This window comes from Eulemur rufifrons, chromosome 2 (genome assembly GCF_041146395.1).
Source record: "Eulemur rufifrons isolate Redbay chromosome 2, OSU_ERuf_1, whole genome shotgun sequence".
Lineage (NCBI taxonomy): Eukaryota > Metazoa > Chordata > Mammalia > Primates > Lemuridae > Eulemur > Eulemur rufifrons.
The window spans coordinates 44,037,796-44,063,049 of NC_090984.1; the positions used below are offsets into that span (position 1 = coordinate 44,037,796).

A 25,254-nucleotide genomic window follows, 5' to 3' on the forward strand; every position below is an offset into this window, starting at 1 on the left:
TTTCCCTGGCCCATGTTTTTATAATAAAAGTCCTTTTCTATAAGGAGATTAATTACATAGATAGAATCAGGTTATGTCAGTCATTGAAGTCCACCTCTATGTCCTTCACTTAGTCTTCTGACTTTACAGGTGAGGAAGATGAAGCTGGAGGAGTTTGTGACCCTTTTGAGGTTACAGGGTCAATCTTAGGCAAACGGAGACTAAAACACATGACTAATAAATAGGCCCAGGTTATTTCCTCAAGATCATGTTATCACAGAGATCTTTAGGGCTGCCCTCCTTTAACTGCTACCTTTTTTACCTTCCACATTTCATCCTCACCCATCTCTACTCCCAGTAGAGAATAATGCGTAAAAGACATAATAACTAAGAAAAGGGAAGGGAACGGGTAAAAGGAGTATAAGTCATACACTCCTTTTCCTCCTGGATGGAAACAATTTTTTATTTCCCATTTTGGTGCTGTTTTATCTCTTGATCCTTTAAACTAGGAGTTGTGTTCATTAAAGCAGTTTTATTAAAGCAAAGTATGTAAGACGTTCTGTCATAATTATTATGGAATTTTAATTTGGCTAATTTATTTTTCAGTAATAATAGTGTATTTTTACTGTTAAAATTCTGCCCAGCCTGGTTTCTTCGAGTAACTATATTTGATGAGTAAAACACTGTTTTTAATGTTAACAACAAATGAAAAAGAACCACTCCCCACCCCAGCACATTTAACATCTTTAAATCAAGCTTGTTTTAATTGTTACCATACATTTCTTGGAAAGGATGGGGATGAAAGCTTATGCCTCAATTTGTATTAGGAGATTAGAATTATTAGTTTAAGCATTTTAGTGAGAGTAACCTAAGATTTAGGAGAATAAGATCCTGATTTTGAGTCTGAACCTTAGCTCAGGTATCTTAGTGTTTTCTTTGTTCTATATTGAAGTTATTAATGGCATTTGCTATACAGATACACTTTCTCATGTGTGGCAGTTGATGGTGGCCATGCCTTGTACTGTTTTTTTAGCCTTTCCCTTTGCCTCTATGATTTATTTGATCAATAGATCAAAGGGAGGTATCTCATCTTTTTTTTTTTTTTTTTTTTTGAGACAAGTGTCTTGCTCTGTCACCCTGGGTAGAGTGCAGTGGCATCATTGTAGCTCACTGCAACCTCAAACTCCTGGGCTAAAGCGATCCTCCTACCTCAGCCTCCCAAGTAGCTGGGACTACAGGCGCGCACCACCACACCTGGCTAATTTTTCTATTTTTAGTATAGATGGGGTTTACTCTTGCTCAGGCTGGTCTCAAACTTCTGAGCTCAAATAATCCTCCTGCCTCTGCCTCCCAGAGTACTAGGATTACAGGCATGAGCCACTGCTCCAGGCCTTCATCTTTGAATACTCTTTTTGTCGAGCTACTCTTTTGTCATAGTGATTTCTCAGTGTGTATCAAAACTCTGATTTTTCTCAAAGTGTCACTTCAGTCCTTCCTGTGTATATCTGTTCTGCTTCAACTTACTGTGTAGGAATTTCCTGGGAATATTGTCTTGATAATTCTCTGCATATTTGCTCAGTAAATATTTGTTGGATTAATATACCTATTGATCTGCTTCCTAGATGGGGAAGAGAGTAGTAGTAGTAACTTAACGAATAAGTGTTTTGGTTTTTTTTATACTCAAGTCCATAGTTATCTAATTAGCCTATGAGCATCTTCAGACTTTGCCTTTGCCTCTTATTTCCCAATCTTTTATGATGGAGCTTTCTATTTAGTCTGTAAAGTTAGAAAGCATGGTCAGGAGGTATGTGGAGAAACAGCAAATCATTCAGGGAAGCTTTTTTATTTTTTTTGAAAGCCACTCTGTACAAGGCCTTGTGGGATTCAATGATGAAAGGAACAATGGCCGTTTCTTAAAGGAACTTATCATGTAGAACAACAGTGCTATCCAAAATATAGTGGAGCCACATATTAATTTAATTTTTCTACCAGTCCTGTTAAGTAAAAATAATAAGTGAAATTAACTTAAATAATGTATTTTATTTTAATATTTACCCCAATATATACAAAACATTATCAACTCAATATATAATCAGTATAAAAATTATTAATGAGATGGGTTACATTTTTGTGTGTGCAGAGTTCTTGAAATCTGGCATATATTTTGTACTTACAGCACATTTAAGTTTGGATTAGCCACATTTCAAGTGCTCAGTGACCGTAAGTGGTTAACAGGCACCATATTTAGCAGTACAGACCTATAAGGAAATGGGCATCTATAGCTTTGTGTGATAGGATGATACTAATTTTAACAAAGCACTATGAGAAGGAATGACTGACTAGGCTTGAGGGTGAGGGTAGGGTGGTAAGATGGCCTTAGTCAAGTCCTTAAGGAGGGAACATTTGATCTTTGTCCTGAAGGACTAATCCAGGAGAGAAGTGGGAAAAGAACATTTCAGCATTGAGCAGAAGTACATATACAAAAGGATGTAGCAAATAATCTGTTATACTAGAGAGTAAGGCTTGTGAATAGAAGTTTGTATTATACAAGCTCAACCTTTCTGAAATCTTTAATGAGACCAGAAAGATGTAGCTGTCTCAGTATCTACTTTTACAAAGAATGATCACAGCTGTCATCAAATCCCGAGGTTAATGAAATGGTATTGAACTTCTCTGCTTGCTACAGGGAAATCTATTAAGAGAAAGAACACATTGGTTTAAATTTCCCTGGATATCTTTTTATAGCGATCTGGACCATCAAAATTCTCCCCTAAGCATTTCTAAGTATATTTTCCAAGTATTAGGAAGGCCAGCAAAAATGTTTGCTACATAGTAGCTTTGGCATGTTTCTTTTATGAACATTTTGAATATACTGATTTATTTATTGCTTTATACATATTAATATTTTATAGTATATTTTATGTTCATTTATATCTTATATAGAACAATTTGAAATAATTACAGAGTTACAGTTTTTTTCTTTCATGTCATATGACTGTTTATAGCAGTGGTTTATTTAAAGCTGAATTCTTGAGGCCGGGCGCGGTGGCTCACGCCTGTAATCCTAGCACTCTGGGAGGCCGAGGCGGGTGGATTGCTCAAGGTCAGGAGTTCGAGACCAGCCTGAGCGAGACCCCGTCTCTACTAAAAATAGAAAGAAATTATATGGACAACTAAAAATCTATATAGAAAAAATTAGCCGGGCATAGTGGCGCATGCCTGTAGTCCCAGCTACTCGGGAGGCTGAGGCAGTAGGATCGCTTAAGCCGAGGAGTCTGAGGTTGCTGTGAGCTAAGCTGACGCCACGGCACTCACTCTAGCCTGGGCAACAAAGTGAGACTCTGTCTCAACAAAAAAAAAAAAAAAAAAAAAAAAAAAGCTGAATTCTTGTTCAGGAACCTTATAGTTATAAAATTGTTTCTGTACAAAACCAAAATATGCTGCTTTATGAGATTTCCAGGATAATGTGATGAAAATTAGTAGACTTCCCATATATAGCACTGATTGGCAGTGATCGGTAGTGGATCAAATATTATGCCATTCACTCAGGTTGACCAACTGGACCATTAAGGTAGAATGTGGTAAAAGCCTCAGGAAAATCAGACTAGTTACTAGCATTCAAGGCTCACATCTACACTGAATTTTTTGTGAACATAGTAAATAAAACAGAGAGGCCTTTTTGTGTCTGATACGTAATAAAGATCATTACCTTACCACAAGTTGTGGTTAAGGCTATACTCTGATTCTAAAGGCACTTGATAGGCAGTGGTCAACAGCCAGCTCAGAAAGTTTCTAGCTAGAATCCTTTTAGACATAGAAATTAGGAAGATGGTATCAGAGTTGGTGTATTAAGTTTCTTGTTTCTTGAAGATGACATATCTAGTAATCCACATTTAGAAAGAAATTTTGTTGTGACATTCCCAGTGGTCCTTTTTAAAGATCTTCACAAAGGTACTGTGCTGACAAGTACCTAGTCCCTGTGTGCCTGCACTGTGATCATATGTCAAAACTGAGTATAAAACCCAGCCATGACAAGAAACTCACCTGCTGGCAAAGAAGCACAAATGAATGTCATAAACCTTAAAAAATGGAGGCCAAGTAGAAGAGAATGAAAGCCATTCTGTTGAGTCAGTAAAATCCTTAAAAGTCTCATTAGTACTCCCCCATCCGAGAGAAGCTAACAGAGCAGGTATTCTTAGCTCTTCTCTCTTCTGACTGAGATAGTAGAAATGGCTTCTGGAAAAAGATGGCAAGTGAACAGGGAAAAGTCAACAGCTGGAGCTGTCTCCCTGTGAAGGAAGTGAAGACTCTACTGCTCTATACCAAATTAGAAGACTGATCCAAAGCCTTGGTGTTCTATCACCCTACATGGGAATGAGATACACATATCTTTTCTTCCACCAATGAGTAGAATGAACCTTGATACCGGATACTTTTTAAACATTGTAGAAGAGAGCTCAAAGTCCAGGTATATACATAAACAAACAAGTCGAGTAGATATATTTTAAAAATCTTTGTTTCTCTTGTCAATGAATACAGAACTTAGAAATATAGATAAGGAAAACACTCAGATGGTAAGAGGAAAATGTGCCAAGTTATATAAATAGACAAATCTGGGAAGGTGAAGAAACAAATGAACATTGAAGGTAATTATGTAAGAAGTTCCACTTTGGTCTCAACATCAGAGATGCAAATGAAAGCAATTGTTAGGTATCCTTTTCCCATCAAATGTGAGTCTATCATGACTCTTAAAAATTATACTTATTGAATAAAATGTATATCCATGAGTTAATGCTGGTATAAATAAATACTAATACATATTTAGAATACATGCTAATCTTAGTGGGTGAACATCTGATGAGAAAATAGAATGTTTGCATTGTCTCGAAGAACCTGCTCATAAGATACTTGTCATTAATTGTAAGTTAAAAAAATAGTGTGTTTACGATGGAGATGGCTGGCAGACACTACCTTCATCAGTTGACTCTCACTAGTGATGAGACATATTGACATCATGTGTCTTCTGCAAAGAGCACACATCACTTCTTGGCATTCATGCTGAAGATGCATAAACTGAATTTAATAAAGGAATAACATCAAAAAAAACCCAATTGAGGGGCATCCTACAAAATAACTAGTGAATATAGATAGTACTTTTAGAAAATGTCATGGGTTTGAAAGACAAAGACTGAAGAACTGTCCTAGATTGGAGGAGACTAATGTGACATAACAACTAACCATGTGGAATTGTGGATTTGATCTTGGATCCGAGCAAAGGTCATTAGAGGAAACTTGGAGACATTTGTATAAGATCTGAAGATTAGTTGATAGTCTTGCATCCATTTTAATTTACTGGTTTTTAGAATTGTACTGTGGTTATATTGGGGGAAGATTAGCGAAAGATATATGGAAATAATGGAATTATTTCAAAATGAATACTCAGAATGTTTTAAAAACCTGAAAAACTTTTGACTTCTCTTTAACATTCAGACTAAAACAGATACCTCAGAAAAAACAACTAATCAATTATGGCCTGACTCTTCTACTTCTGATACGATTGTCAGAGATGACATTCTACAACTTAAAAATGAAATTCAAGTTTTACAACAACAAAATCAGGTGATTAAAAATATTTTCTATATTTTATGAGAATTTTCATGGCCTTGTTAAATACAAAGAATATAATAGACTTTTTAAAAATACAGATGTTAGTAGACAGATATATATATATATGTATTAGTGGGTGATTATGAGTTTGATTTATTTTCCTTTACTAGTGTTTATTGTGTAGTGGCTTCATCAGAAGGTAGATAGTGTGATTCCAGTTTCCTTTCTATGTAGTGGCATAGCTAATAGAGGTGTTCTTTCCTCAGCCAGCCCTTGACCAAAAACTGAAACCTTGCTTATTTAGATGGTTCCTGAAGATTATTGAATACTAAAACTTATTTTAAGGCACCAGTCAGCCAATACCTCTCTGGTTAAAGATTTTCATTTTATGTTTTTCAAAATAAATACAAACTTTAGACTCTTACTCCTGTCACAAAGCTACTAGTCAAAGAAATGAATCTTTGCTCTTATCAAAACATGGAGAGACTTATACTTTTGGAGAATTGTGAAAATGATATTATATCAAATGTTATAGGGCAGAGATCAAGCACAGAGGATGTTAAAAAGTAAGATAAGACTAATCAATGAATATGATGTTTATTTCATCTGAATACTTTATTCTTTTGTTATCTAGGAACTTAAAGAAACCGAAGAAGAACTGAGAAATACAAATCAAGGCTTATGTAATCAAATGAGACAAATGGTACAGGATTTTGACCATGATAAACAAGAAGCTGTGGATAGGTATGGTCTATATAGATCCCTGTTGAGATCTTACATTGGCAGAGATGAGTCTCTGGCTTCTCAAATTAGAATTTGGAACACGTTTTCCAAAGACACAGTGTTATGTAGTAGGTTGGGTTCTATAGCATCATCAAAACTGTAGTTCACTGAAATATTATAGCTTAGTGTTTTTTCTAAGGCTAATCTGGGAAACTATTCTTTATAAAGAAGAAATCTGTGGGAGGGAATATGTCTTCCAAATATGAAATCATAAACTTGGAAACAGACTTTTGGAACATAACTTACTTGTGAGTTGGGTTCTGCTAGTATTTGTGTTTAATAAAGATGACTTAGAATTTTGGAACCATACCCTCAAGTATTTCAGTTAATTTTTTATAAACAAAAGTCTTCAACATAGACTACTCTCTCTGAAACACGCCAGCATTCTCACTTCCAAGTGTCTACTTTTTCTCTAAAAACATTTGAAGAAAGAAAATTTTGAAGATTCTCATAAGATCATTGGCTGTAAATTATTACCACTTTTGGTTGGGGGAAAGCAATCTGACCTCAGTTATAATAATTGGCATTAGAGCGAAGGGGTGGGAAGGAAGGAAGGCAATGAATTCATTGTGGTGTTTGTAGTAATGCTGGGCATGGCCTTAGGTTCTGCTGTCTGTTTCTAGGTGTGAGAGGACTTACCAGCAGCACCACGAAGCAATGAAAGCCCAAATACGTGAAAGCCTATTAGCAAAACATGCTTTGGAGAAGCAGCAGCTCTTTGAGGTTTACGAGAGGACTCATTTGCAACTTAGGTGAGAATAAAAGAGTTTAGCTGCCCTTTGAGCTATAGAGACTGCATTCTTCTATTCCATGATTTAGAGGAAAGTTGTTTGTTATGCAGCCCTTGTCATTTTTGGTGGTCATTTAGTTGCTGGTTTTGTGTATTCAAGGTCTGAGTTAGATAAGACGAATAAGGAGATGGCTGCTGTGCAGGAATGTTACCTTGAAGTGTGCAGAGAGAAGGATAATCTAGAATCGACTCTCAGGAAGACCATTGAAAAGGAGCAACAGGCTCAGGAGAAGGTACAGTATGAGTTTATGTTGTATCTGCCTCATTTGACTTCTCAGGCCTCAATGTTGTCATTTACACTGACCCACTTGTTCTGGGGAAGTGAATGGGGAAGATACTCATACAATCTCTTCACTTTTGACTGTATCACCCTAAGGTAGCTTGCTCACAAAATAAATATTGAAATGATTAATAAAACCTTCATGTAAAATGCCATATAAATAGGAGAAAATGAAATTTTTTTCTTCTAGATTTATTCTAGAAGGCAGAAAAGAATGGATCAGGGTCACTTTAAGTCTGAACCCCACAGATCCTCATTTTTCATGGCTGACTGCTCAGCCTGCGAGCCTGCATAGCCTGTGAGCACTGCACCGAGTACGCTTTCAGAGACCTGTTCCTCTGGCTCATTTCTCTCTCAGTACCTAAGCGTCCCTGTACGCTTCTGCAGAGAAGGGCAGGAGTTTGAGTGTGGGTCTCATGATGGGGAAGGTGATGGTACAGAGGACGTGGCGAGGAAGGTCAGAGCATTCATATAACTTCTTTCAGAGAAGCTGGAGGGGCTACATACAGTAGATTCTCCAACTCTGCCTAATTCTTCCAAGTTGCGCTTGGTGAGTGTCCAGGAATAAAATCACATGTAAATAGTCACTGCTCCTCTTTTCTTCCCTGTCCTGGCTTGGAGCCTCACCCAGCCTCACACAGGTCTGACTGTCCCTTACACTTCGGACCAGATGGCAGACCACAATTTGAAAGCCACCTGCCTCAAGATTAGAAAATATTTTGAGGCCGGGCGTGGTGGCTCACGCCTGTAATCCTAGCACTCTGGGAGGCCGAGGCGGGTGGATCGCTCGAGGTCAGGAGTTCGAGACCAGCCTGAGCAAGAGCGAGACCCCGTCTCTACTAAAAATAGAAAGAAATTATATGGACAACTAAAATATATATATACAAAAAATTAGCCGGGCATGGTGGCGCATGCCTGTAGTCCCAGCTACTCGGGAGGCTGAGGCAGGAGGATCGCTTAAGCCCAGGAGTCTGAGGTTGCTGTGAGCTAGGCTGACACCACGGCACTCACTCTAGCCCGGGCAACAGAGTGAGACTCTGTCTCAAAAAAAAAAAAAAGAAAATATTTTGAAAGGCTTGAATAAATGTTCTATACAGAGGGTTTTGAATAAGTTATATTAAAGCAAGCTATTGCTACCGCAGACTTAAAAAGAATAGTAAAGAGCAGGGGAAGAAGTCAGTTCACTTAATATTTTGATTATTTTTGAATAGATTAATATGATGAGAAAACATGCCATGCATACATATCATCTAGTGGAAACAGAACTTCTAAAGGAAGCTGTTTTAGTTAGTGCTGACGGTATAAAGGTTAGAAAGGGTCTTAAATTACCTTGAAATTGAGGACTTAGCTTTCAGCAATGTTTTAAAAATTAAAATTGGGAGATCTCTAGTGTGGTTCCTTTTTTTAAAATATATAAATTGGCAGGAACATAAGAGCAATTTTCTGAAAGAGGTCATTCTTTTCAGGAATATTTTCTGATACTTTTAAAAGAATCAATTTGACTATAAAATTTGATCTCATATATAATAGGTCAGTTGCAATTTATAGCTGCTGCTGACTAATATTTTGACTTGTGAGTAGGTACAAGTACAAGAAGAAAAGTTAAAACTGCTATTTGGCCCCTTAAAAAAAAATAAATCCAACTTAGAGGTAAAATTTTTTTTTTTAAAAAATTAAAAATTCTTGTTCCATAAAATTGACTGCCCCCCCTTTGGTGTATATAGTCTATACATTTTTAACACATTTATAGATTCATCAGGATACAGAACAGTTTTATCACCCTAGAACACTCCCTTGTGCTGTCCCTTAGTAGTTACACCCACCCCACGTGCCCACTTAAAGGGCCAATGTCCTTAAAGCATTAGAAGTTTAATTTCTTCCATCTCTGGGAATTTCTTTAGTTTTTTTAATTATAGATTTTTTTTTTTTTTTTTTTTTTTGAGACAGAGTCTCACTCTGTTGCCTGGGCTAGAGTGAGTGCCGTGGCGTCAGTCTAGCTCACAGCAACCTCAAACTCCTGGGCTTAAGCGATCCTACTGCCTCAGCCTCCCGAGTAGCTGGGACTACAGGCATGCACCACCATGCCCGGCTAATTTTTTGTATATATATATTTTAGTTGTCCATATAATTTCTTTCTATTTTTAGTAGAGACGGGGTCTTGCTCTTGCTCAGGCTGGTCTCGAACTCCTGACCTCAAGCGATCCACCCGCCTCGGCCTCCCAGAGTGCTAGGATTACAGGCGTGAGCCACCGCGCCCGGCCTAATTATAGATTTTTATAAGCCCTTAGTAGTCTTCATAAGCCAGTCAGAACTGAAACACCTGTATATTTAGGAGGCTTTATCTAATCTTTTCATATCCTCCAGAGGTAGGCAAAGATACACCAATTTGCTTTTTTAGGGAATGTTTCACACACACAATGGAAGAATCTTATTAAACTCTACAGCAAGCCAGGGAGTTTTTGGGGTAGCCCTTCTCTGCAGCATGTAAGCTATTTCCCTGTGGTTGAGCTCTAGGTAGGGGACTTAATATGGATACAGAATTTATGAGACAGGTGGCACCCACAGCCCAAGGGTGTATTTTCATGTTTCACATGTGCTGTTTTCTGAAACACTTGTTGAGTCAGGCTGTGGGTTAAGTAGGAGCTCAATTCCACGTTTAAAAGGTTTTATTAGCACGCAGAACTTTCCTCACATGTTAACCCAGCTCATTCAGAGAAAGAGAAAAAAAATCATATACACAGAACCCTTCAGATTGGGTAGTAACCAGAAGAGACTATGACTTTGCAGACAAGGCCAAGATGTTCAACATTCCCACTCATAATGCCATTCTTATGCGCATTGTTAAGCTTTATTTATATAGTTATGATATAAGCTAAGTAGGTGCTTCTTAGAAGTTAGAGGATTTTTTTTTTTTAGCTATCCAAGTTATGTACACCAAATTTAAATATTTTTAACTTGGAGACTATTAGTGTTATACAGAGATATTTACTTGAATTTTGTTTAAAGAGACAGCTATTGGAAGAAGGAGAAGAATATGTAAGCAAACTGCGGGTGGAACTTGAAGAAAAGTACCAAGATACTCTTGTGATGGAAAAGAACAAGTGGCTAAAAGAACAGGAAACTAGTATTAAACAGCAAGTTGAAAATGAAGTGATGTTAGCCAAAGCTCACTGGGATAAGGAAGAGAAAGAGGTGTGGATTGAAATTTCTTTCTGGTCCTGTGTTTAAAAAATGTAGTCGTAGCTGCAGAAGACAATTCTTCCTGAACAGACATATAATTTTTAATTGCCAGGCACCCATTTTATCTTTCAGAATTGAGCTATTAACAGCTAACCACACCAGTTTTATTGTTAAAGGTTTAGCCCCTCATGACTCTTCAACCCAATTCAGGATGTAACAGGCTTTATGGACACTTCTTTGGTTCCTCAAAATGAAACCATGATCTAACTTCATATTGTGAAATGCTTCTGATAACTCTAGACCAATATCTATAATTAACAAATAATCCATATCATGGATTAAAAGAAAGAAGTAATAGACCTACTCAGAAGCACAGAATATATTACCTCTATTTCCTATGTAGCAAATGAGATTAGGAAATACTAACAAGGGCCCTAGAAAGTTAAGGACCAAATTGTGATCTTAAAAATTTATTTGGGGAGGAAAGAAAATTCTCAAGCTTATTTAAACTACATTCTTCTGTCTACAAAATTGCTATTAATCTGGTAGCCAGGGGAGCAGTTTGAGAACCCTGGATATCGAGGAGGTGGGGAACAGGAAAAGGGAAAAGCAGATTTTGCTATTTCACAGTTTTGCCTAAGACTGATTGTGTTTAGATCCACCCTACTAAACTGGTAAAGTGGAAAAATCATTAAGACCTTCTCCCAGTAATGTCTTCCCCTTGAATGCAGTCTACTTAGTAAAATTTCACATTATAACAAATAAGATTCTAATATGTTCAAGTGAGCAAACAATTTTTTAGATTGTTCAATTTTGGGCTCATTCATTAGATTTACTCAGTGACTGCTCTGTGGAAAGTGTGGTGTTGATGGCAAAATACATTAATAGCAACAGTGTTTTTTTTCTTTTTATCATGCCATTTTTGTACTGGCAATATGAAAGCTTCCAGAAAGTTGCATATTGAGAGCAAGGTAGTCTGATCTTACGCAATATATTTGAATCTTTCATGTAATTTTTGTCATCTAGTTAAGGTCAAAGAGTGACTCTCAGGTTTTACTTGAGAATGTATTTTCATTGACTTAAATTTCCAAGCCTCTTTTATTACTACGACAATGTCTAGAAGGTTTTCAGACACAGCTGTGGTTGCTTTCTTGGCTAGCTATTAATTCTAGTTTTTACTTTTTCGAATATTTTTCTTCTCATACGACTTTTCTTCTGAAAACAGATCAAACAAAAACTCATTCAACAGCTTGAAAAGGAGTGGCAATCTAAGCTGGATCAAACTATAAAGGCAGTGAAAAAGACGACCTCAGATTGTGGCAGCCAAACTGACCAAGTAACCACCATTGATGTTATTTCCAAGAAAGAGATGGCAACCATGATAGAAGAGCAGAAGCAAAAGATCCAGCAAAATTTAGAACGGGAGAAGGAGGCAGCTATCAAGGGGACTTTGAAGAAACTCGAAACTGAATTGGAACTCAAATATTGCGAAAAAGTTGCAAAACAGGTAATAGGCAGATTTATTCTGGTAAAATTATTGGAAATGCCTGTCTCTTCATGAAAACCTGTAAAATGCCACTGTTGAACTTGTACATAACTTTATACTTCTAAAATTTTGTGCATTTTTAGGACAGTAAACCTGTCATGTTATTCCTAAAATTTTCTTTAGTAGATTTCTGTCACAAAACTGTCACCCTTCGGTTTTCCTGTATATTCTTTCAGTTTACAAAATGTTTGTTCCTCTGGAATCAATCTAAGCATTAAGATGCCTGAGGTTAAAGTTAAATGGTGTTTTGCATCTGGATGAAGCACAATTTAATGATGAATCTTTCATATCTAATTTTGTAGAAAATATTCCACTAAGTTAGTTATAGATAAGTAAACCTAAGCAAATAAGGTATTTCGCAATATTTGCGTTGAGACTCGATGCAGAGTTGAGTCTGCAAGCGTGCCCTGAATAGAACTTTGTCTATAATTCCCATCAGCTGCCCGAAAGTGATGCCATGACCTTTCCTTGGAAGCACTCACAAAACTAGCTTTTAACTGAGGCAAGTTACTTGATTTCAAAGAAATGACATACTGAGAAAAGTATAGCCTGTGTTAACAGAATAAAGATGAGTTATCTGTTATATCTACCTTATCTATTACAGTGATTTTCAAAATTTTTGGTCTCAGGAAGACTCTTTTACTCTTTTAAAAATTAAAGACTCTAAAGAGCTTTTGTTTGTATGGGTTATATCTACTGTATTAGAAAATAAAGCTGAGAAATTTTTTAAAAACAAGAATTCCCAAGCTACTTTCCTTTGTCTGTCAGAGCAATGGCATCATCACATAGCCTTTGGAGAACTGGGCTGTTTACACATGCGAGAACGGGAGTAAAAAAGGCAAATAGTGTCTTAATATTATTTTGGAAATAATTTTGACCTCACAGACTACCTGACATGGTTTCTAGCCCTCAAGAGGTTCCTGGGCCTTTATACATCTGTTATATATTTATTATTTTATATCTATTACTCATTATAAACTCTTAAGCAAGATAATACCTGAAGTAAGGTTTTTTAAAATACACTCAGCTTTTGATAAATACTTGACATTCTGCTTATTTGTTCCATCGTTCCACATGATTTTACAGGGCACCCTAAAGGCAAATATATGTCATGGTACCAAGGACATCTTCAATCAGTTAAATAAATAGTTTCCTGAAATGTTTACTGAAAGCCTTGAACAGAGTTAAGTGAATTTTCCATAGACAAAAAGAGGAGTTTAAGTGTACTGCTTTGGTATTTGTGAAATTATTAATCGTGTGAGTAAAAAATAGCATAATATAGAAAGGAATTGTTTCATAATAACTTTTTAAGTAATGTAAATTTCTATAGGAACATTATCTTTTCCCCATATTTTTAACTCCCTGGAGTTTACACATAGATATAATATTTAGCACTTCAGTGAGAAATATAGTTTCTTAAATCAACTGTGCTTTTGTGTGTGTGTAGATATATATGTATACATATGTGTGTGTCTATGTGCATTTTGAAATAAAGGAATAAGGAAAATCTATTTAATAAACAATATTCTGATAACTGGTGACAGATTTACAACCAGATCACCCTCTTAATCCATTAAGTCTTACATTTTTGTCTAAACTGAGCTATCGCCCTCATTCTTTAGTACAAACTCATTCTTGACAGTAGGAAAATTTGCCAGGTGTAAGGCTCTAAACTATGTTGGTGCACTTAGGTGTATATGTGTGTGTATGTGTGTGTGTGTGTGTGTGTGTGTGTGTGTAGGACATGAGGAGTGAGGAGGTGGTAGGTGTGGTGATTGGACAGCAGCCCTCTGGCAGTCCTCCTTTTTCCCAAAGTAAACAGGAGTTGTAGGAAATGGCGATCGGTATTTCATATAAAGCCTTCTAAAATAGCGTAGGTAGTCAGACATTTACAGATTCCCACTTCCTATTGTGGCATTTGTATGGGACACTATGGAAAGTTTAGAACAGAAGGATTTAAATGTACTGTTCAGATAAGGTAGGGTACTTGAGGTCATTGTAGTGAAATACAATGTAAAATATACATGAAATCATAGTTGCTATTTGAAAATAGGGTCTTTTTGAAAGCCCCCCTTTTTACCTTTTTTCTTTTGCAATGTACTATACAGGTAGAAATAGCTGTGCAGAATGCTCGTCATCGATGGCTGGAAGAACTACCTGACCTTGCAGAGTATCAGGCACGTGTGAGAGCAGAACAGAAGAAGTGGGAAGAACAACAAGAGATCTCTCTGGCCAAGCGGGTAAGAAGTCTCCTGGAAAGAAGCTTTAGGCCGGGTGTGGTGGCTCACGCTTGTAATCCTAGCACTCTGGGAGGCCAGGGTGGGCGATTGTTTGAGCTCAGGAGTTGGAGACCAGCCTGAGCAAGAGCGAGACCCCATCTTTACTGAAAATAGAAAGAAATTATATGGACAGCTAAAAATATATATAGAAAAAAATTAGCCGGGCATGGTGGCGCATGCCTGTAGTCCCAGCCAGTTGGGAGGCTGAGGCAGGAGGATCACTTGAGCCCAGGAGTTTGAGGTTGCTGTGAGCTAGGCTGATGCCACGGCACTCACTCTAGCCCTGGCAACAGAGTGAGACTCTGTCTCAAAAGAAAAAAAAAAAAAAAGAAAGAAGCTTTAGGAGGTGGTTTCACCTAACTTCGTCTTTCATCTAAGTCCTTGGAATTTGTACCTACTCATAGCGTTAAAGTTTTGAATATGATAATGCACGTTAAGCATTAGTTCATGGCCTAGGAAGTGGAATCTGTTCTTGTCATCAAGTTGTTTGGGGAGAGATAATGTATTTTAGCATCTTCAAACTCTCATAGTTAGGAAGATAACCTTAACTTAGAAACTAAATCTCATTCTATCTTGCCCTATCTTTAGGGGAGATTGAGAACAGGTGTTTATCTATATTATACAATATTCTTTCACATGCTTAAAGGTGGTTTTCTGTGCTGTGTCTGTAGTCTTATAATATATTCTTATTGGTAAATAGCCAGCTCTCCCTTCCAGAGATGTCATGTTCCTTGACTAGAAAACACATATTATAACCATGTGTACTCTTCCAACTTAATTTACTGGTCTGAACCAGTTCTAATCAAAATGTCAACAAAATGAACATCGTTTTGAAAGTTGATACAGTAATTCTATAAAATTTATTTGGAAAAATACAAGGACTGGAATTTTTCTTAATGTTCTGGAAAAGAAGTTGTAGTCTAGCCTTAACGCAAATATATTGGAAAGCAACTACTCAGGCAATGTTGACTCGCAAAAATATAGTTGTTTTTAATTCAGTGCAATACAGATTTCAGAGATAGTCCCAACTATTAATAAAAGCTTAATAGATTATGTTAAAACAGGGGAATGAGGAATTATTTCGTAATAAATAGTCTTATGATAGCCAGATAACACTTTGGAAAAATTGTTTACCTACGCTATGTATTACAATAAACTCTAGGTTGATGAAGGAGTTAAATACTTTTAAATGAAAATGTAGAAAAATTAAAATTGAATATTTCAAATCTGTATCATGATAACAACCCAACAGCAAAGATAAAGTAGTAGGTTGAAATATGTACAGACACTTAAAACTCTTTTGTTTTTGTAATAAATAATAAAGTAAAACTAAAGGAACAATAATGAAGAAAATGAATCAAACATGAAAATTACTAATATTAATATGATAAAGAGCTCATACAAATTTATAAGAAAAACGAGAGTCCGTGGATAAGTATGCCAAGGATATGAGCAGATAATTTTCATGAGATATCCACATAGCAAAAAATTAGCCGAACATTCATTCATACCTGCCAGTATTAGGGAAATGCAGATTAAACCAAACTGAAGGCACCATTTTTTGCTGTGTGTATATCTTCTCTTCTGAATTGTAATACACAGAATAGAACATAATTGCAACGTCAAGTGTATACTTCTCTCCTGATGTTACAACCATTTTGGAAAATAATGTGGTGTAAACATAAGTTGTAAATGATTTGTAACTTGTATTGATTACATTATTCCACAGATTACTTAAGGAAATAATTCAACATAAGTAAAAATCTATTTTAATATTTTTCTTAAGTCATGTGGTGGTACGTGGGTGTTCATAACATTATTCTCTATACTTTTTAGTATGTCTGAAATATTTCAAAAGGAAATTAAAGAAGGAGAGAGAAAGAGGCAACAATATGATGAGGATATGTGTCTCAGCTCAATAGTCAAGTAGGATAATAAAATTGGGTATAATATGAAAAATAAAATAGGCCAAGAGATCTTTCCTTAAGAACACAGAAGGCTCAAATGTATGTGAATGCAGAAATATAGAAATGAGAGAACAGTGTTTGTGTTGCTTCTCAAACTTGACCAGGCTTGAGAATCACCTGTAGGGTTTGTCAAAGCGTAGATTCCTAGGCTTTCCTCCTAGAGATAAAGATTTGGTAGGTGTGGAGTGAGTCCTGAGAATTTGCATTTCTAACAGGCTTCCAGTATCATAGTGATACTACTGGCCTTTGGACCACACGGGAGTGTGAGAAGCACTATTCTAGATAATCGTATCAGCCACAAAACATAATGCTAACTAACATGTGCATTCTTCCTCCAAACCAGAGGAGGTCCAGAAAGGTTCAGCTTCATAGCATTGGCTGGAGAATTCTTTTAAGATTAGAGTGATCAGTCGACATCTGTGGCAATTTAAAGCCAGTTTTACAGTTCAGAAATAGTCAAGTTGGTTCAGTGATTCTCAAACTTTGCTGCACATTGGAATAACTTGAGACTCTTCATAAAGTACTGAGGTTTGGCCCCCACCCTCAAACTTCATGTTTTTATTGATATGGGAGTGGCCTGGGCATCAGGATTTTTAAAAGCTCCGCAGGTGGTTCTGATGTGTAGCAAAGTTTGGGAACAACTGAGTTGATTCATGCTGTCAAGTACTGCTTGTAAAACTTCACATGAGAAGATGCACATTTTTGGTAAAGTTGGACAAGTCATCCAAACTCCATGGGATCCACCACTTCCATGCAAGTCACCTGGTAAAGATTTCGAGGCATCCATTGCAACATGACCTGTTTTCTCTAAAACTGCTATTTAAACATGTTTCAAATCACTACAGAATTATTCTGCTGGTAGCAAAGGAATTTCACAGTGAATTCCTTTGTAACACTCACCTTAGATAGTGGGTTCCTTTAGTAGAAAATTTAGTAAGCAGAGACCCCTGTCTCATCATCCTGGACATATATATACTATTTATTGATTAATGGCAAACGCCACTCTCTAGGCCAAGCCTTTGGAGATGCCCAGTTCTGTCTTTTGACCCTGTTGTGTCCTTGTGACTTCTTTGAATTCAGCCAGGGAATATTAGAAGTAAAAGGGACTCAAGATCTTTATCCAATCTGCTCATTATATAGGTGAAGACACTAAGTGCCAAAGAGATTGACTTTTCCAAGACCACACATCCAAAAATAATACTAACTACATATTAATAATATTTATTGAGTCTTCATCATCTGCCAGGCTCTGGGCTAAGTATTTTAAATGGAATGTCTTATGTTATTTAATCCTAAACAAACCTATCAAATTGGCATTGTAATTATCCCCATTTTATAGCTGAGGAAATTGAGGGCTCAAAGAAGTTGAGAAATGAGCTTGTGGTTTCACAGCTGGTAAGTTAATTTCAGCCCTTTGTCTCCAGAGTCTGCTCTGTGAAGCACCTGTGCTGAGCAGCCTTTGCAGTCAGTGGCAGGTTTTTTGATATCCCTATTATTTTCTGGTTATGTACTATCTGCTATTTTCTGTGATCCACTAGTTCCATTGCTTTGTTATGAAAAGAAATTAGATTAATGAAAAATGACTTTTCCTGTTTGGTATTGTCTTTAATGCACTATTCTAGCCTCTCAAATTGCATTAAAGTATAATTATGTTTATCACCAAATAATTATGCATGTATGTTATATTCCTAAGTAATATTAAGATATCCTTATCAGACTGCCTTGGCTTTAGGTAAAAGATACTTAATTTGTTGGGAGCTTAGATAAAATTTGAGACTGTATCTGTATTAAAAAAATTAATATGAAATATTTTTCTAACATTAGTTTTTTATAATTTTATATTTTTTACATATATATATTTTTTGGGGGGCCAGTTTCAATATTTAGTTTCACATCAAGAAACCAATGTTTTGTTTCTCAATAACATGAGACATAAACTATTAGATGATTTTAAACGAAAGAAAAGATCCTTGAATATAGTGTATTTTTTAGAATGTCTAATCTAAAGTTCAGAGGTTAACCCAAGTAGTTACTTTAATTTATTTTTACTAATGAGAAGAATCATAAAGACCCTTTAAATGTATATTGTTATATTCTTTAGATACTGTTTGCTGTTTCTGAAGCTAAAGAGAAATGGAAGAGCGAGCTTGAAAGTATGAAGAAAAATGTAATATCTGGAAAGGAATTGGAAGAGAAGGTTCATTCTCTTCAGAGGGAACTAGAGTTAAAGAACGAGGAAGTCCCCGTGGTCATCAGGGCTGAGTTGGCCAAGGCTCGGAGTGAATGGAACAAAGAAAAGCAAGAAGAAATCCACAAAATTCAAGAACAAAATGAGCAAGATTACCGGCAATTTTTAGATGATCATAGAAATAAAATTAATGAGGTGCTTGCGGCCGCTAAAGAAGACTTTCTGAAGCAAAAAAATGAACTGCTTCTTCAGAAGGAGACAGAATTACAGTCATGTCTAGACCAGAGTCGTAGAGAATGGACTATGCAGGAAGCCAAGAGGATCCAACTGGAAATCTATCAGTATGAGGAAGACATCCTAACTGTACTTAAGTTTCTCTTAAGGGATATCCGAAAGGAGCGCGTCAGTGATTCAGAGGACAAACTGCTTTTAGAAATCATGTCGACTTGTTCTTCAAAATGGGTGTCTGTCCAATATTTTGAAAAACTAAAGGCCTGCATTCAGAAAGCATTTCAAGATATACTTTATCTACTTATAGAAAATGCTGACTCAGATTGGGAAAAGGTATGTCCCTGAGAGTAAAAAGAGCTATTGAACATAAAGGATGATTGTAGAAGTTGTATGTGGTGTTTTTCCTTTCTTCATTTTACAGTTTGATAGATGTGAGACTTGTGCTTTTGCCAGTGGTTTAAAAAACTTTTTGTAGCAAATCCAAGGCTTTCATATTTTGTTGCAAAAAACTTTACTACTTCATAGACACTACTTCATAGTGTCACAGATACGAGCTTTTAGCCTCAAGACAACTTTTTTGTAAAGAATATATGCTATTCTTTGTAAGGGCCTTAGATTTTAGAAACTGGATAACTCTCATTCCTATTTTTTGTTTTCTGGGCCTGACCACTTCAAGAAATATGCATCACATTAAACTAGAGTTTCTTAAAACCTTCTAAAGAGTTTGGAAGCCTATTTCTTGCCCTCAGGAAATTTATATCTATTTGAGTAAAAAATGCCACATAAGTACAAAGAGTATTGATATGGAAACAGGCAAATAGAGGTATGTCTTACTTACACAAAACTCTGATGCCCAGTTTCTTTGGTGTCCTGTATATGGGCATGTTCATATAGAATGAATTAATTGTATTCCTTTAGTTATATAAGTATCCTCTGAGAGCAGCTTTTAATTTGTGTGGAAATTCTGATAAAACAAAAGTTTTACTGCCTTATGATGAAAGAAATGAGGTATGCATGAAAGATCCAGAATGCTAGTCTAAGTATTATGATTAAACAATTTCAACATCTGGAATTGAGGTAAAAAAAATGCTATTATAAGATTTTTCTTATAGGAGACTTGTGACATAAGAGTTAAGGTCCATCAAGAAATATCATGATTATAGATTTTCAAGGCCAGGATTGAGCATTTGGTATTAATATCTACTTGAAAGAGTTATAAACTAGAAAAAAAAAATCTGACTTTCAGTGTCATGCTTGATGATAACTAGCTCATTACTTGGGATAGTCATATACCATAGTTGCTCATCTGAAAAAGAAAATACAAATTCCAGCCTAATTCCTTGGGTTTTGGTAGGATATACATGTTACAGCTTGGACTTTCTGCTTCCTACACTTGAAACAGTATAGAATTTTGGAGCCAAAAGGGAGCTGAAACATTAGTTGACTCTATCTCAGTTTACCTCAGTTGACATTTTTATCCTTGATTTCACAAAAATGTTAGTACTGAGTAGTTGCCTTCATTGTAAAAATAACTGGGCAAGATCACTTCACATGAATACTACTTAATATTTTATTGGGAATTTTTGGAGAAAATAGACAATTAAAATAAAAATTATATGTAGCAGGTTTTTGAGGATGAGAAGCAATGGGAAAATCATGTTTTGTGCTTTCAAGTATGCTTTCCTGAAAAGGCGATCTCTGCTATAAAAAATCAAGAAACTATAGCACTTTCCTTCTACTATATATATAGTAGAATATATATATATATATATATATATATATATATATATAAAATCAATCCTGGGGTATTTTTATGGATTTATAATTGTGTAAGCAGTGTAAGATCATTTGTGAGACTTAATGTGGCTCCTGAGTCTATGGAGACAGACCCACCATATAATCTGGTTAAGAATTTAGACGTTTGCAGCATTTGTCAGGTGGGTCAGATTCCGTTCCTGAGTGAAGGATGGCTTGGAAATGCTTAATCTGGTATTCGTCATAGGAGTAATACTTGTCCTTCTGCCATTTCCAAGCTAACTCAGCTCAGGGCCTTGAGGTAAACTAATGATTATAGTGATTATAAATTTGCAATATGTGTGCCATAAATATAAAGAACTATGACTTATAATTCATTAAATCTAGTTTTTAGAATTGTTCATAGAAATTAAAACAAAAAATTATTTGTCAGTGTATATAAACAAGTCCTCATTAAAAAAGCTGAGATGATCGGAAGTTTTTTAAAATGGAGAGGCTGCAATGAATGAAAAAATACAGTTTTCAAGAAAACAAATGCCTTATCTAAATATATTAATATAACAATATTAATCAAAAAACATTAATATAACAATAGATAAAAGAAAACAGAAATATCAATTGGAATAAAATTTTCAAGCAAATTTAAGGATGTGTGTTCCGTCTCTTCCTATCACCAAAGTCAAGTTAAAACTCAGACAAAAAGATTGTTGCTTTCCTGCCTTTTTTGTCATCTTGCTTCTCCAGTTTTGAGTAGAAACTGGAAATGTTGACTGCCTTGGCGTTCAGCTTTTCTTATTCCTTTTGGCTTCAACCCACAGCCTCTCGATTGCGTAGAGTTTGCCTTTTCTCTGTAATTGCTGACCTCTGCTTCTGTTGGATGTCATAGGTAGGTTTCCTCATAATCAAAATCAAGGCTTCTAGAATCAAGTGTATATGTTTTTTAAGTAATTAAATTAGGCTACTTTCTCAATATCACATATTCTGTTCTTTTTGGATTTAATGTCCAAAATCTGAAAATATCCATAAAAATCCATTAATGAATTTAGTATTATAGCTGTATGGCCTGTGACAGGGACTGGAACACAAAAAGCATTCAATAAATGTTAGTGAAGAAATGGTCTTGTGCAAGATGTTTAATTTAACTAAGCCTGAGTTTCTGTCTTTTAATGTTGGAATTCACCTGGCCTTCCCTACAAAATTACAAGTGTATGTTAATTTAGAAGCATATAAAGTACTATATAAATTTAAAATGGTTTTATTTGACTCCTGCTGTAGTGAAACTGTTCTGGATTTTCAAAAACAATTCTGATTTCATGTTGTCCATCCTGTGGTTTGATCACATAAACCATTAAAAATATCTCAAATTCCTGTATGTAAGTGTGCTAACCATATCTCCTGTCTGTCTCATAGCAAGCCCACCAGTCCTCTGTCAGACAATGTTCTGATTTGGAAAATATGGTCATAGGAGGCTAGTTCATAGTATGGTGGCAATATTCACGGAACATCCTAAGAAAAATATTAGTGATAGTTTGGGCAAAATTTTTTTCAGGCAGTTTATTGTTTTGTTTTGTTTGTAATTTTAACATTAGCATTTTAAATAGAAAATTGTGTAAAGATTTTTACGAGGCTTTAACTATGAAGATAATTCATTTCAGAGGAATACAGCTGAGATCTCTAAGGATCCTGCCAGTCGGGGAACTGGCGGAGGAGACTCTGGAGTCCCGGCAGCCCTGCCTGCACCCACTTCTGGACACCACACTCAGCCCTTGACCTTGCAAGGAACAGAAGCTGAAGCTGGTAATTGCATTTTGTTCCCTCCAGTCTCTGTAGCATCTATAATCACCCTTCCAGAGGGCTGCTTTGAGGATAAAAGGAGATCAAAGATGTGAACAGTTTTCTGAGTGAACAAATATGTAATAGTACTCTGACTTAATGTGTATCGTTTGCTTAGATTTCATTTTGTATTTAGAGGACAGGGTTGATTTGGGCCCTCTTACTACTTCTATCTTTTTGTAGTTTTCCCTCCATTTACAAGTGATTCTTATTACAAGGAGAATAATGAGAATTTTAATATAGCAGTCATGTTTTTCTTCCATGACTATTGAGAAATCAAGGGTTTCACGTAAGAGAATTCCCAAAGAGACTTTTTCATTTAAATTACATAAGCTTATTTCAACCATTTTTTAGTGGAAGTCTTTCTGAAGTATATTAGATGTTTTCTAATTTATTTGTAAGTTTTTTGAGGGAGGGGCAGTATTTTTAATCTCTTTTCCAACACACGGCAGAGTGAATTATATATAGTTTGTGCTCCTTGGTCAATAACCTTTGTTTCTGTACATTTCTAATTCGTATGCAATGTTACCAGAATCTTAGAGAATTTCTGCCTGTTCTAAGAGGTTAGTGGGCAGTTATTTTTCCTCATTGTTCACAGACCCTTTTTCCTTACTTCTGAGTTCTAGATGGCTGAGAATAACTTAGGGCCAGTTAGGTGGATGGTAATACTACCTTATTTGTATTTTGCTTCTTTTTATTTTATATCTCATTTGGGATAGCCTGAAAATTATGTTTTAATCTGTGAAATGGGTAGACACAAGTTATAGGTGTTATTTGGGAAGTCCTTTCAATATGAAAGAAATTAGTTTGGGCCAAAGACAAATCAGACTATATAACATGATTTTTCTTTCTGTAGTCTTTTTTCCCTTAAAAACAAACACATTAACAAATGCATTAGAAAGGATTAAATAATCTAAAACATGTTAAGTGAAAAAGTCTTATATAATCCTAACACTAGAGAGTACCACTATTGACTGTTTAGGTATATTCTTCTAATATCCTACTATTTTTAAAGTAACTTAAATGTTAATTATGAAATACTTGTTTCATGCAAAGAATATATGTAATGCATATGTAAGTTATAAAGGCTAAAGACCAGGAACCCACTATTCAACTTAAGGCAGAGAATATCACCAATACTGTTTATCACAATTCCATCCCACTTCTCCACAAATCTGAGGTAACAGATACTCTGATTTTTAAAAATTACTCTCTTGCTTTTCTTTATGTTTTGACCAAATATACATATCCTCAAATAGTTATTGATTTTTTTGTCTTTTAACATTATAAATATAGTTTAATACTACATTTAAATATAGTTTAATACATTATATTCTTTGTAACTTTTTCCCACTTAACATCATGCTTCTAAGATTTTTCTGTGTTGATGCCTATAGCTCTAATTCATTCATTTTTCAGTGCTATATAGTATTCCATTGTATGAATGTACTATAATTGATTGATCTATTTTCTTATCAATGGGCATTGGCATGGTTTCCAACTTTACAACAGTATCTTAAATGAAAAATATAAATGTATGGTACCAGTGTGATGCTTCATTGATCCTTTGATGCTCATGAACATAAATGGCTCCATTTAAATGAAATTAAAATGTCAGGAGAGAACTAAGAATAATTTTGTTGGACCAATGACTTTACATTATCATTTTGGATATTGACCTCTGAGTCTATGCCAACTGTATTCCTACTTTATTATATCACTTATGATGAATTGCTAATAGTAATCTACCTTTTATATCATTATTGCATATTTTAATTTTATGAAGTCTATATTAATAATGACAACAACTATTACTTATTGTGTACATGCTCTATGCCACGCACTGTGCCAAACAATTTTTATACATTTGTCTCCCAACAGGTTTAAATCCTTTTTTATATTGGAGATAATTTCAAACTTATAGAGAAGTAGCAAAAATAAAAATAATTACAAAGAACACTCAGATATTTTTAAACTAGATACACCTATTGGTAACATTTTACTGTGTTTTGTGCTCTTCTGTGTGTGTGTGAATATTTTCTTTTTTTTATGAACCATTCGCAGGTAAGTTACATACCTTGTGACCTTTTGTGCCTAAGTATTTTGTACTATTTTCCAAGAATAGGAATTTTTTTTTATATAACCTTAGTATGGTAAACTTAACATTAGATAAAAGTATTGTGTCAATCTGCTGTTTGTATTCTAATTTTGTCAATTGACTCAATATCTTATATAGCAATTTTTTCTGCTACAGTACAGGAATCTGTCTGAGGTCAGGTGTTACATTTATTTGTCATGTGTCTTTAGCCTCCTTTAATCTAGAAGATTTCCACAGCCTCTCTTTGACCTTTATAACATTGATATTTTTGAGAGAAATATTCTCTCTCCCCTCCATGCTATTTTAACAGAACTTTTCTCATTTGGGATTTGTCTGATGTTTCTTCATGATTAAATCCAGGTTGTGCTTTCTTGGCTGGAATACTACATGGGTGATGTGTTACCACATTGGGAAGTGCATGGTGTCCATTTGTCTTTTATTGGTCAGGTTAATTTTGATCACCTGGTCAAAATGTCCAGTTTCTTCATTATATAATTATTGGGGTTTTTTCACCCTTGCAACTAATAAGCAGTCTATGTGAAGACACATTTAAGACCATGCAAATATCATTCTCTTCATTAAAACTTTCTCTTAGATTTCTCAATTATTGATGAGTTTTGCCTGATCCAGTCTTTACTATGATGGTTGCGAAATTATAATTTTTCTAATTCCAGACTTCCTTCTACTTATCCCGATTGGCACTCAGCATGTAGTTATAATCAAGAATCCTCCATTTTC

General features: G+C 35.4%; 1 protein-coding gene across 2 annotated transcripts in view; it reads left to right on the plus strand.

Annotated features, from left to right (window-relative positions):
* Positions 1-25,254, plus strand: part of CEP152 (centrosomal protein 152) — a 68,658-nt gene that overhangs the window by 33,094 nt on the left and 10,310 nt on the right. For both annotated transcript variants that reach the window (XM_069460212.1, XM_069460221.1), the window contains exons 13-20: positions 5,470-5,598; positions 6,221-6,330; positions 6,993-7,121; positions 7,260-7,392; positions 11,845-12,126; positions 14,274-14,405; positions 18,513-19,163; positions 22,241-22,382. In XM_069460212.1, coding sequence (XP_069316313.1) covers positions 5,470-5,598; positions 6,221-6,330; positions 6,993-7,121; positions 7,260-7,392; positions 11,845-12,126; positions 14,274-14,405; positions 18,513-19,163; positions 22,241-22,382 — 1,708 coding nt within the window. The remainder of the gene's footprint in view (positions 1-5,469; positions 5,599-6,220; positions 6,331-6,992; positions 7,122-7,259; positions 7,393-11,844; positions 12,127-14,273; positions 14,406-18,512; positions 19,164-22,240; positions 22,383-25,254) is intronic.